This window comes from Myotis myotis, unplaced genomic scaffold (genome assembly GCF_014108235.1).
Source record: "Myotis myotis isolate mMyoMyo1 unplaced genomic scaffold, mMyoMyo1.p scaffold_m19_p_3, whole genome shotgun sequence".
Lineage (NCBI taxonomy): Eukaryota > Metazoa > Chordata > Mammalia > Chiroptera > Vespertilionidae > Myotis > Myotis myotis.
Genome location: NW_023416335.1, coordinates 205,918,653 through 205,932,024, shown reverse-complemented (window position 1 = coordinate 205,932,024; position 13,372 = coordinate 205,918,653). Strand labels below are relative to the sequence as shown.

Sequence of the window (13,372 nt, the reverse complement as noted above, 5' to 3'; positions counted from 1 at the left end):
TCCCGCCCCCGAGAGCCACCGCCTTTCCGGTCCCTCCCCTAGGGCCCGCCCTTCCTTTTCCGGCCTCTTCCCCAATCTCCAGAGCTCCTTTTTTCCGGTACCTCCATGAGGCTCCGCCCCTTTAGCTGTCACTTTTCCCGCCATCCCCATTGGCCGAAATCCGAGCCGCACCCTCCAGTTGTGCTGAGACGTGCCCCAGGTTGCCCGTCCCCGGAAGTGACGCTAAAGGCCCGCCTCTAAGGAAGTGACGGCAGAAGTGCCCTTGACAGGCGGGAGGGCCGGGCTGTGCATCTCGCGCTGCAGGGAGGTAGGGAGCCCATGTGGGCGGCTGGAGGTGGTGTCACGGCCGAGGCACGCTGCGGGCGCGCTCCCGCGGGGTCCGGCGGCCGAGTGGGCGGAGGCCCCGGGCGGGAGGGCTTGCCTTCGGGAGAGTCGGGGTCCCTGGTGGGGTCGGGTTTCCCCAATTCCGTCAACACATGCGTCCCTTCTTTTTTAGTTACCCCCCACACTCCTGTTTCTGTACCTTTTGGTTCCTCCGTGAATTGTGGTTCCTCTTTCCTGTTTTTTTTTTATACTCCCCCACGCCCCCTTTCCCTTAACTTCCCACTAAAACACTTATTAAAAGGGATTGATAGTGTAAGGACTTTGCAGACGGCCTAGGGTTCCCATGTTGACTCTTATGTAAGAATAGTTGGGTTATACTGGGCGCGCCACAACGGAGCCTCCGCTTCCCTGCCTGTAATACCGGCAATACTATATGTAGAAACTTTCTCAGAAGTTGGTCTGGGAGGACAATCATGTATATAAAGCACGTGGCCCTTAGCAGTAAATATTGTGTTTTTTCCCCCCGCCCATTCTTCTGTTGTAATAACACCGATACCCTGATTTCTTTTTGGTTGTCAACCCAATTTTCCTGTCCTGGTTTGCAATTCCTTCTTCCCTTTGATTCTCATTCTGCACTCACCTCCACTCCGGAAAGCTTATGTAATTCCTGGCATTTTGCTCCCAGCCCTGAATCCTGAGCCCCCGGTCCTCCCACATACCTTGCTCCCATTCTCTGCCACAGCTCTTCCTGCCTCTCCCCCTCACAGATGGCTCAGCGACTTCTCCTGAGGAGGTTCCTGGCCTCCGGCATCTCCAGGAAACCCCCTCAAGGTCGGTGGGCACCCCTCATCTCCAGGGCGCTGCAGGCCCCAGAGCACAGTCCTGGTGAGCTGACAGTAACATCCCGCCAAGCCCGGCCATTACACACCACCAGAGTCTGCACAACAACCTTCAACATCCAGGATGGACCTGACTTTCAAGACCGAGTTGTCAACAGCGAGACACCCGTGGTGGTGGATTTCCATGCACAGTGAGTCCTGGGGCCCAGGAGCAGACGGGGTGTCGTTGTTCAGATAATTTTGAGTGCCAGCTACGTCTCAGTGCCACGTTCGATGCTTCCCATACAGAGACTCGCTACCAATACTGGGAGGACCCAATCCGTGCTCTCAGCGATTGAGTGTCGTCTGGTAGGAGGCAGACCAGGAAACAGTCTTGAAAGCTCACTGTGATTAGTGCTGGGAGCCACCTGTGTTCTGTATTCACTGCCCAAATGGCTCAGCGTCATGTTCAGCTGGGACCAAAGCAGGGAAACTATAACTAGAGCAGTGGTTCTCAACCTCGGCTGCACATAGAATCACCTGGGAATCTTTTTAAAATCCTGATTTCTGGGCCCCATCCTCCGGAAATTCTGTTTCTTTGTTATGGGGTGAGGCCACAACATTAGTGACAAAGAAACAGAATTTCCGGAGGATGAGGCCCAGAAATCAGGATTTTGAAAAGATTCCCAGGTGATTCTAATGTGCAGCCGAGGTCGAGAACCACTGTGCTAGAAGGAGCCAGTGTAGCCTGAGTTACAAGTTGGGAGGCTTTCTGCACAGATCTCTGACAGATTCTTTTGCTTTTTTTCCTGTTTTCTCTGACTCACCATGTCACCCCAGGAAGGCCATTTGATGCCCTTGTACTTCTCTTTCTTCACTTGTCATAGGAGACGAGGTCCTGCAGGCTGGGTTTTGAGATGTTGAAATCTCTGAGTGGAAAGGGTTTTAAAGGCTGAAAATGAAATAGGAGTCAACAGCCAGGGATTCATGGAAGGCAGAGCTGTTCTGCCCTCCTGGTATAGTGAGCGCTCCAGAGAAGGCTTCCAAAGTGAATGACAGCCTGGCTTGTCTGCCTGTGTGGTTAGAGTGTTGGCCCTCGCACCGAAGGGCCTCGGGTTCGATTCCCAATCAAAGTTACATACCTGGGTTGCAGGTTTGACCCCCGGCACCAGTCAGGGCACATGCGGGAGGCAACAGATCTCTCCCTCCCTCTTTCCCTTCCACTCTCTAAAAATCAGTGTGAAATGAATGATAAATGGGGTGATACCTTGTGGAGAAGCGCGGGACTTGGTTGGAATGTCTGTAAGGATTCTCTGAAAGGTCGGGGGCCTCTGGGGGGACCTTGCCGAAGGCGGCAGCCCCTGCCTTGACTTTCCCAAACAAGCCCCGTGCTTCCCCACAATACTTCATTTTCTTGTCCAACAAGGAAGCAGGGTGTGAGTTTGTTCATTCAGTGCCAGGCACTGTCCTTAGTGCCACATACCTGGGGATGACAACCTGTTCTTGAAAGCTCACCACCTAGAAACACAGTGTTCAGTGCAGCGATAGCCGCTGACACGGGGCCTGGGGAGCACAGAGGAGCCAGGGGCTAAAGGAGGACACTTGGAGCACAACCTTGGGTTGCAGTCTCCGCTGTGCTGCCTACCAGCTGTGACCTTGCTAGTTTCTTAACTCGCCCGGGCCTCCATTTCTCAGTTTTCTTATCCTTTGCGGGGCGGAGGGTTCTGTGTAGGGAAAGCTGAGCCGATCCTGGCACAGTGGCTGACATGTTGTAGACCCCGCCCAGCCATTGGTTTCTCCTCCTTTTAGTTCTGAGTCAGTGAAGTCTTCGAAGTCACCCTACAGTTTACACAGCATGTTCGCCCGTGCTGCCTTCGCTGACTTCTCATCACAGCCCTGAGAGTAGTCTCTTTTTCACATGAGGAAACTGGGCCCCAGAACGATCAGCTGGTTGGTGGGGAGCCTCTCTTTGAACCCAAACCTTTTAACCTCAAGTCCTGTGTTTTCCTACATGACAACACATTTCTTTTAGCTCTGTCGAAGTAAGTGAAATAACCTTTATAAGAGTCTCAGGATGAGGCCCCGTTACAGAGTCTCTTGGCATTTCCATTTGGCATAGAAGCATTACAGGTTAATATTCAAACACTATAAACAGGTAATAAGGGCAAAAGGTCCCTCGGAAAGATGTGGGTCAAGGGCATGTTTTGGGGAGCCCGTAGGTCAGTCGGTGAGTGCTTTTGTGACGGGATGCTTCCTTTCTCCCCTTCCCAGGTGGTGTGGCCCCTGCAAGATCCTGGGGCCAAGGTTAGAGAAGGTGGTGGCCAAGCAGCATGGAAAGGTGGTGATGGCCAAGGTGGATATTGACGACCACACAGACCTCGCCATAGAGTATGAGGTATGGGTGGGCAGGGGATTGCCACAGGGCAGTTGGTTTGGGGCAGTGGTCGGCAAACTGCGGCTCGAGAGCCACATGCGGATCTTTGGCCCCTTGAGTGTGGCTGTTAAACAGAATACCAACTTCTGTGCATAGGCCACGAAGTTTCAGTCGTACTGTACATGCGTGCCCACACATGGTATTTTGTGAAAGAGCCACACTCAAGGGGCCAAAGAGCCGCATGTGGCTCTCGAGCCGCAGTTTGCCGACCATTGGTTTGGGGGATGCTTGGGGCCACGGGATGGCTGGTGCAGGAGATGGATGTCTTGGAGACCAGTCAGGGAGGTGTCCTGATTCTCCTGGAGCTCTCAGTGACTCAGAGCACTTTGCAAAGGTGACTCCGTTGAACCTCTCAGCCGCGTGTCTCTCTTTGCCACCTGTAGAAAGTAGAACGTACGACCAGGCGGTCCTCTGCATTCCGGGACGTTGATGCCGTCCTTTGAACCCGAATTCATTCATCCACAGGTTTAGTCAGCAGTCGTTTGAGAGCCCTGCAGTGTGCCAGGCATTCGGGCTCTGGCACAGATGAGCTCCTTGTCCCCAAGCAGCCCTTAGTGTCGGGGACAGAACAAGCAGACAGGTCATTTCCATGTAGGATGAGAAAAGACATGCACAAAAGAAGGGACTGATTGTATTGGGGGGGGGGGCGTTGCCGAGGCGGGGGACAAGGAAGGCATCATATTAGAGGGACTCTGAGCAGAGCCATGAAGGATGCATGGTGAAGAAGGAAGGGCCAAGAGCAGGGCATACACAAGGACATGAAGTAGCCTGATTTAGAGTCCCTTCAGTGCCAGGTGCTGTTACTTGGTGCTGTCCAAATGGCAGTGAACAAAATGACAAAATCCTGCCTTCGTGGAGCCTACGTTCTGGTATTTTAGGTTAGGGTTGGCCAACTCTCTCTAAGGTGCCAGCGGGCACATATTTGAAGATCCATAGGGCATTGGTCTCTATTGCAAATAACTGTCATTTTAGCACTGAAGGGGCTATAGACAGTATATAAACAAATAGGCATGGTTGTGTGCAAATAAAACTTTTATTTACAAAAACAGGAAGCTGGCCCTGACCGGTTTGGCTTATTGGATAGAGCAGGGGGCCAGTTCACTGTCCCTCAGACCGTTGGAGGGCCGGACTATAGTTTAAAAAAAAACTATGAACAAATTCCTACGCACACTGCACATATCTTATTTTGAAGTAAAAAAACAAAACGGGAACAAATACAGTATTTGTATTTTCATGTGGCCCGCGGGCCGGAGTTTGAGGACCCCTGGGATAGAGCGTCGGCCTGCGAACTGAAGGGTCCCAGGTTCAATTCCGGCCAAGGGCATGTACCTTGGTTGTGAGCACATCCCCAGTGGGGAGTGTGCAGGAGGCAGCTGATCGATGTTTCTAACTCTCTATCCCTCTCCCTTCCTCTCTGTAAAAAAATCAATAAAATATATATTTTTAAAAAACAAAACAAAACAGGAAGCCGTCTGGGTTTGCCTGTGGGCAGTAGTTCCCTGATCCGTATTGTAGATAATAAATGCTATTGAGAAAAGTAAGTCAGGGAGAGGGGGTGAGAGTGCTGAGCCTGGGGCGGGGAGGGTCTCCTTTTCAAAGGGTGGGCGAGGGAAGGTCTCAGGGAGAAGTCCACATCTAAGACCTGGAGGCAGCTATTGAAGAGCAGTCTGGGCAGAGCAGAATCAAATGCAAAGGCCCTGAGGTCAGGGTCTCACAGGTTTGCTCCCACAATAGCAGGGCCTGTGTGCCTGCAGCAGTTTGCTTAAAATCCCAAACCAGATGTTGGTATTTAAAACTCAGGAGATTTCACATGAATATCCAGGTTTCTGTTTCTCTGGAAATACCTGGATCTGGCTGGAATGAATCCCCTCCCCGCCCTCCTTCAGATAACAAGTGACTGAAAGAGGGGGCCTCCTCAGAGTTTGGAAGTTCAGGATCAACTCTTCCTAGACCAGGTCAGGCAAAGATGTGCATCCTCCAGCCCAGCGGCTCTCACCCTTTCACAGGGGCCGCCTAAGACCATCGGAAAGCACATATATAATTACATATTGTTTTTGTGATTAATCACTATGCTTTAATTATGTTCAATTTGTAACAGTGAAATTGGGGGTCACCACAACATGAGGAACTGTATTAAAGGGTCGCAGCATTAGGAAGGTTGAGAACCGCTGCTCCAGCCTGTCCTGGGGCAGGAAGTGCAGGTGGAGGGTGGAGCCCGCTGAGCTGGGACTGAGGGATCACCTGAGGGAGAATCAGGCTGCCGGATGCTGGGCAGGCAGAGCCGGTACTAACTGCTGCAGGTCGGGGGGTGTTACCCAGGCAGACCATCTGTTACCTGGGGGAGAGGAGCCTCAGCTCTCCTCTTCTTGAGGGAGAGATTTCCATCAAGAGACAAAGTGTAGAAAAGTAAGCAAGAGTTTACTGACCACAGCAGAAGCACGTTAAGGACATGGAAACAGGACCCTTGCTCTCCCGACTGCCAGGCTCATGGGGTCCCTAGAGGTCAGGGACATGTGCCTGAGGGGGGGGGGACCTTCATTTTCAGGGGTTTTAAAGTCTGGATGTTTAGGGGAGGTCTTAGGGGCAGGTCAGTAAAATACTTGCGAGCTTTATGCTGATTACCAAAATTAGATTTTTTTCTCTTAATTTGTCTGCCCTTGGGTGTGGTTGGCAAATGGCACTTAATTGGATTTCTGTTATTTGTATCCCTGTGTAGGGTGATTTAAGCTGTTTACTCTCTGGTTGGGAAGAAGTGCAAACCTTTTACTTTTCTTTTTTTTTTTTAATATATTTTTATTGATTTCAGAGAGAGGGAGAGAGAGAGAAACATCAATGATGAGAGAGAATCATTGATCAGCTGCTTCCTGCACACCCCACACTGAGGATCAAGCCTGCGACCCGGGCATGTGCCCTGACCAGGAATCAAACTGAAACCTCCTGGCTCATAGATCGATGCTCAACCACCGAGCTGCGCTGGTCGGGCAAAACCATTTACTCTTAAGTGTCCTTGGTTTAGGGAAAATAGGATTTACGAGGTGCCTATAAGTGCTGTTTAACTATCTGCCTTAATTTCCCTATTCCGTTTGTCCCAGAATTTTCCTAGCTTTTTACTGTTCTACAACACCCATGGCACTGGGGCAGCCGCTTACAAGAGTTTGGGCGGGGGGGTGAGTTGCTGTATTTTTCAAAAGCTCTCCCACTGATCACTCAGTCAGAGGAGCACTTGCCTGGCCATTCAGATGCCCCTAGCTTTCCCTCCTTGCCCTCTGTCCCTGGAGGCCCACAGCAGCTGGGAGAGTGAGGGTGTGGCCTTCTGGTGTGAGCTTAGGGCTGGAGCTCCTGGGCATCCCCAGGGCGATGGGCAGGCTTAAAGTCTTATGCTCCCTCTGGCACTGCCCGACACCACAGCTTCAGGCTCCGCCAGTGGAACCTCAGCAGACACAACCATGTGCCAGGAACTGCGGTAACAGTGCAGATGAGAAGACGAGTAACCCAGTCCTTGCCAATGGTGGTCACACTGGTGCTGAGAGCTCCCAGGCCACCCCACCTGCATTCCAGGGGACCTGGTGATGCAGGGCTGGGCACCAAGGTCCTGTGTTAAGCCTAGAAAGTGTGTTTGTGTGTGTGTGGGGGGGGGGGGGCGGTGCGCGGGGAGACCCACGACTCTTATGAGATAAGATCTCTCTCCTCCTCTCACTGTCCAGATAGTATGTGCGAGTCACGCAGACCCCAAGGCTGCTGGGCCCAGTCAGCTGAGCCCAACCTCCTTGTTTTGCCAAGCCCTGGGCAGATGTCACTGCAGGCTAGGAAGCTCCAACAGGAATGCTTCCTGACCCTCCCCCAGCCCTTCCTTCCTTCCTTCACACCTGTCCTTCTGGAAGGGAGCCTGAGGAAGCCGTGGCAGCTAAGAAATCCGAAGTACCTCCTGGGATAGCTTCCTCCAAGGCCTGAGTGCTTTTCCAAATGTTGGGTAACGTGTTGGAGAAACTGCTTAAAATTATATGCATGGAATTGGGCACCTCTTCCCCAGCCCTCCTGACAGCCCCCATGCCCAGCACACCCTCATGGGTCTCTTTCCTCACACAAATGCCCCTCCCCTCACATCCCACTATTTTTTTTATTTTTTATGTTTTTGTTGATTTTTAGAGAGAGGAGAAGGGTGAGGGATAGAGAGACAGAAACATCAATGAAAGAAACATCATGGATAGGCTGTCTCCTGCACGCCCCCTACTGGGGATCGAGCCCCAACCTGGGCATTTGCCCTGACCAGGAATCGAGCCAGCGACCTCTTGGTTCTTGGGTTGACGCTGATCCACCGAGCCACACCAGCCGGGCTCACATCCTACTTCTCATGCTTGGAGTTCCACCCTTTTATCTCCCAATCTTACAGAGTGCCCTTCAAAAAGCATTAGGACAACAGCCAAGTAACGCTAAGGGGGAAAGTCACCTGTAATCTTACCATCCAGACACAGCCACTGCCAACGTTTAGGGCCCCTCGTTTGGGTTTTTTGTTAGTTTTTTTTGTTTGTTTGTTTGTTTTCATTTTCATGTTCCATATAACTTCATAGACAGTCCATAGCTGGAATGTACTATATACTTCGGTCACTACCATATCCCCTGTTTTGAACGTCTTCTAAATCAGTGCTTCTCAAACATGAATATGACCTGGGATGTTGAAAAGCAGACTGATTCAGTAGGTCCAGGTAGGGCCCAAGAGTCTGCATTTCTAACAAGCTTCCCGGTGATGCCACTGGGAGTCTGGGACCAAGTATCGAGGAGCAAAGTTCCCAGCTGATGTGGCTCAGTGGTTGCGATCGACCTATTAAAAATTTACCCAATCCACCAGGAGGCCACAGTTCAATTCTCGGGGGGCGGGTAAGGGGGGGGGGGCGTGCAGGAGGCAGCCGATCAATGATTCTCTCTCACATTGATGTTTCTGTCTCCTCTCCCTCTCCCTTCCTCTCTGAAATCAATAAAAATATATTTTAGGAAAAAAGTTAAAGTCCTGGGCTGGCCGTGGGCCATGATACTCTTACAAAGGCCCTTCTCACCTGTCAACGAGAGGGTTCCCTCCTGGTGGTTTGGAAAAAATTGTAATGACATGTGTCCACAGTTACAGCATCATACAGAACAGTTTCAGAACCCTAATCCTCTGTGCTCCCCTTTTCTCCCTCCTCCCCGGGAACCCCTGGCAACCACTGACCTTTTCACTGTCTCCACAGTGTTGCCTTTCCCAGAAGGTCATGGAGTTGGATTTGATTTTTTTCAATAGTATTTTCCCCGAGAATCTTCCTGTATCTAAAAGCTTTTACAAAGCACTTGGCCTTTCTCATTTGGAGCCTGGCATCCTTTTAACGCTTCTCTGCTTGTGCTTCCTAGCCCTGCGGGGACGTGGTATTTACCTCCAATTCCTCGTTCTTGGGCCGAGGTACCGGGTAATTTGATCACTGCTTCACGGACAGCCAAGTCAAATCCCAGCTCCGCCCCTTGTCGCTCAATCTGTGTGCCTCAGTCTTCTCGTCTTGAAAATGACCCCAACTTGAGGCAAGAATTTATGAGATCACACACACAAGTGGTTAGTGGCACTTAAAAAGCGCCCAATATGTGGCAGCCAGGGTGACAGTCATCTCTCCCTTTGCATTAGTTCTGCAATTAGCTGGGAGGAGGTCGCCAGTCCCTTGCAAAGCCTAGTACTGTGCCTGTCCCTTGGTAGATCCTTAACAATTGGAGGAAACTGGGGTGAGACGGCTTTCAGGGACATGAGCTCCCGGAGAATGTGCCTGGGACCTATGCTCTTCCCTGAGGCCGTGTTTATAAGCACCAGCCCCCTCCTGATTTGTGAGCCAAACTCGGGATCAGCAAAGCCATATCCTCCTCCTTGGGGGTGAGGGGAGCCCAGTCACAGCCCCGGTACCCCTGCAGTGTTGGGAAAATCCAGGCTCTGGCATGCCCGTGGCTCTGTGTGTAAGTATAAGTTTATGTGTATGTGTACAAGTTTAAACTTCAAAGGACGCCCTTGATCAGTAATGACAGACCTTGGTTGTCATGAAAATACAGTCATGGTGTGTATGCTGTACACCCAGCGGCTGCGCGGTCTGTGTGTGCGAGCACATGTGTGGCTACACGTGCCATCATGACAGGACTTATCTGAAGTTCTTGAGGAAAACAAGTCCACTTCAGTCCTGCTTAGAGGACACGTGGAAACAGTCCGGTCACTTCACACGCAATGACGTACAGCTTTTGTTTCTATTAAGAAACAGAGGACAGCCGAAACCGGTTTGGCTCAGTGGATAGAGCGTCGGCCTGCGGACTGAAAGATCCCAGGTTCGATTCCGGTCAAGGGCATGTACCTGGGTTGCGGGCACATCCCCAGTGGGAGATGTGCAGGAGGCAGCTGATGGATGTTTCTAACTCTCTATCTCTCTCCCTTCCTCTCTGTAAAAAATCAATAAAATATATATAAAAAAAAAAAAGAAAGAAAGAAACAGAGGACAAAGCCCTGGCCAGCCAGGTAGCTCAGACAAACAAAAATCACTGATAATTAAAGAAAGAGAGGACAGGGTGGGATCCAGCCAGGGCCAAGTGAAAGTTAGTGCTTGAAAAGTTGCCAGATTCGAGGCCGCTCCCTTCTCAGACCACTAGAGGGTGCAAAAGAACAGCACCAGCCCTGTGATCTTACCATCAAACCATGTGCCTCGGTGGCCCCTGGTGCATCCTGGAGCATGCTTTTCTGGGCCCTGCCCGTGTCTGGAGACAGGGCGCGCCACGTGCTGGACCCTTGCACTTCATGCCATCACCCAGGCCAGAGTCAAGAGTGACAAGGACAGGAACTAGTGACATGTCGTCTGCCCACACATGCCACCCATATCAGCCCCAGGCTGGTCCTTAAAGGGCCCTGAAGACACTAACCAAGACAGGGACCCTGTCATCTTACCTGCTGCGTTTGTCCCCGAAGGCCATTAGGAGAGGGTGCCAGGCCTGCCCCATGAAGTCTGTGAGTGGCCTGCGGTTCTTTGTAACTGACATACGTACAGCTGAACATTGTAAATGCTAAGACTGGCTCCCGAGGATGACTCATGGGCAGGAGAGCACCCGGGATAAGTGAAGACCTGGTGTGTTTGTCTAAATCACTGCTGTAGTTAACTTTGTGGAAGATAAGTCAGTGTTTATCTTGTTGTGTTTATGTATTTTTTTCCAAATGGCCACCAGTGGCAGGCAGGGAGCCCAGGGAACAGAAAATGCTCGTTACCGTCAGCAAATCGTGTTACAGAGCATCGTGGGCCTTATTTACATACCATGTCATCTATGCAGGTCCCCTGAGGGAGCTTGAGAGGACGCCTCATAGGCCAAGAATGCTGCCGCCAACCCCCATAATAAAGAAACGCCAGACCATATATTGCTGAGCCCTCTTCCCACACTGTCCAGTTCCGCTTGGTGACTTTCTGGACCCTTTTAACCATCATGGCGTTGAGCTGAAGTGGTTCTCATGGGTCCCTGGGTTAGACTGTCCTGCCCTTCCCTAGGCAGCCACCATATGCTCAGTGTCCACTGTGTACCAGGCACCGTGCCAGGTTCTAACACTGCTGGCGGCCCTGCCAGGTGCAGGGCACTGTGCTGAGAATCTGCATTATTTCATTCAGCCCCCACAGCCTCTAATATGAGTCCTGTTAGTGTCTCCGGTTTGCTGATGATAACACTGATACATAAGAGTGACAAAGTGGCTTGCCCAGAGTGGCCCACGATGGGCTCAGCCAGCTTCGGAGCCCAAACTCCCAACCACTCAGCTCTGTATGTGAACCTTTAGTCCCTAACCCACACCGACAACTAGATGCTACCTCCCCTGTTTGATGGAAGAGGAGCTGAGCTCCAGAGGAGTGTGACCTGGCCGGAGCCCCCAGCCAGTGAGCCGCAAAGCCAGGTTCAGACTCCATCTCCTGGTCTCCCCTATCCCAGGCTGCACCCCCCGGGAGAGTTCTCTTAGCCCCTCAGCTCTGCCCCGCCCCAGCCGGGCCTGCAGCTGCATGGGTTATTTTAATCTCCTGTCATTCCAGCCAAACCACTGGGCCAGTGAGTCAGTCATGCGGTTGGGGGAGGAAGGGTACTTCTGGGAGCCCACAATGGAAACGTTTCTCCGGGGGGGGACCTCCAGCCCTGCAGTCCCCCTGCACCAAGGGATGGGCCTGCCCAAGGCTGGGGCAGTCACTGCCCTGCATGAGCCACCAGCCTTCCTCACAGAGGCCTGGGGATGGCGACTGAAGAGTTCACGTCACCTCTGAATGACTCGGCCTCCCTTGTCCCCTCCGTCTAGGTGTCGGCTGTGCCCACCGTGCTGGCCATCAAGAATGGGGACGTGGTGGACAAGTTTGTGGGCATCAAGGATGAGGATCAGCTGGAGGCCTTCATGAAGAAGCTGATTGCCTGACAAGCAGGAAAGAACCCTGATACTCTTGCCCGCTGGGGCCCCGTGGTCCTGGGAGGACCCTGATAGAACTCAGTCCTGTGCAGGCCCTTCCCGCCTCCTCCCTTCTGTCTGGCCCCTGAGGGCCCATGTTTGGAGACCAGGCCTCCAAGCACGGATCCTCCAGTGCTTCCAGCCAGCTGCCTGCCAGGGTGGCCGCCAGGGGAGCGGTGCTGCTGCTGACCTGGGGACAGCGGTCTCCCACTCTCAGTGTCTGCTCCCTCGAGGGCTGTCAGCTCTCCCAAGGTGCTTGGAGAGCCTGGGCCCAGTAACAGCTTGTCCTCATCTCCCCGGGCCCTTCTGATCCTAACCCCAGTGCCTGGCTCATCTGCCTCCTTATTTTTCTTTCCTGTTGTTGTTTTGTAAAAAGAAACCCAAACAAGTGAGAGTAATATATAATTCTCTCATTTTTTGTAGGTCTGTAATAAAGAACTTTATGTGATCCTTCTACCTCCTGCTGTGAAGAACAGACCCTGGGCCCCACACTAAATTACTCTGTAGCCACCCCACCCCCGGGCCACCTCCCTTCTTTCCTCCCAGGCACCAGGGCAGTGAACACATTGGGCTCAGGGAGTCCTGCAGACTTGGACTCCACCCTCCCTCACCATCAGCAGGCCCTTTGGTTCTCTGAGCAGGAGGCTCTGCTATGAACAAACGAGACGAATAAAATGGAGGTTTGCACTGTCGCCGGCTTCCATCTGTGGCTCTGGGAGCACTTGAGACCCCTTCCCAGGCCGGGCTGCTCTCCCCCTGTCTCTAACTTCCCACCACCCACTTGCCCTTGATCAACCCTCTCCCTACTAACACTTGTCAGTGATGGCCACTGTTCTGGGGACACCTTCACACACATATTGACCCCATTATACAGATGAGGACACTGAGGCTCACAGGCCACAGATCCAAGGTTTCTACCCAGACATGTTTGTTTCTGAAGCCTGGGCTGTTACAACTGGTCCCCTTGATCCTCTGGGGCCTCCTTCTCTACTGACTGGCACATGGCCACTCCCATGTGACGCCTGGTGCCTGAGGGAGCCTGCCGGCTGTCCATACTGCAGGAACCCCTCAGCCTTGGGGCTGGCCTCTGTTCTCAGCTCCCTGAGGCCCACAGAGGAGGACCGGGCAGACCAGGCTGCCAGCTGAGGGGCCTGCCTCCATCTCCTTCCTAGGTTTGAGCTGCCCCTTGGCGGAGTTGCCCAGATGGGTGCCAGATATCCAGGAGCCATGGGTGCTGGACAGCAGGGTATCCTGGCACCCTCCCCCTAGGCCCTGGGTGCTATGTCCACAGCTGTGTGCACACCCCTCGGTGGCTTGCCTGTTCCCATCGGAGCTACCCGAGTT

At 52.6% G+C, this 13,372-nt stretch overlaps 1 protein-coding gene across 2 annotated transcripts; it reads left to right on the top strand.

Annotated features, from left to right (window-relative positions):
- Nucleotides 1-191: 191 nt before the first annotated feature.
- TXN2 (thioredoxin 2) lies at nucleotides 192-12,720 on the top strand. 2 transcript variants are annotated; one of them, XM_036300696.1, is made up of 5 exons: nucleotides 329-351; nucleotides 1,092-1,354; nucleotides 3,414-3,537; nucleotides 11,885-12,005; nucleotides 12,452-12,720. In XM_036300696.1, exons 2-4 carry the CDS (start codon nucleotides 1,092-1,094, stop codon nucleotides 11,996-11,998), a joined length of 501 nt encoding a protein of 166 aa, XP_036156589.1. In that variant the 5' UTR covers nucleotides 329-351; the 3' UTR covers nucleotides 11,999-12,005; nucleotides 12,452-12,720. The 2 variants fall into 2 exon arrangements, with proteins under 2 accessions (XP_036156590.1, XP_036156589.1); XM_036300697.1 differs by lacking the exons at nucleotides 329-351; nucleotides 12,452-12,720 and adding an exon at nucleotides 192-307 and having other exon boundaries at nucleotides 11,885-12,445.
- The last annotated feature ends 652 nt before the right edge of the window (nucleotides 12,721-13,372 follow it).

What these genes read in the sequence shown, in the direction of transcription:
- TXN2 (XM_036300696.1), top strand. Translation starts at nt 1,092, where the DNA reads ATGGCTCAGCGACTTCTCCTGAGGAGGTTCCTGGCCTCCGGCATCTCC. An exon ending in GTGGTGGATTTCCATGCACA is followed by an intron (nt 1,355 to 3,413) that starts GTGAGTCCTGGG and finishes TCCCCTTCCCAG; the next exon opens with GTGGTGTGGCCCCTGCAAGA. An exon ending in ACCTCGCCATAGAGTATGAG is followed by an intron (nt 3,538 to 11,884) that starts GTATGGGTGGGC and finishes CCCTCCGTCTAG; the next exon opens with GTGTCGGCTGTGCCCACCGT.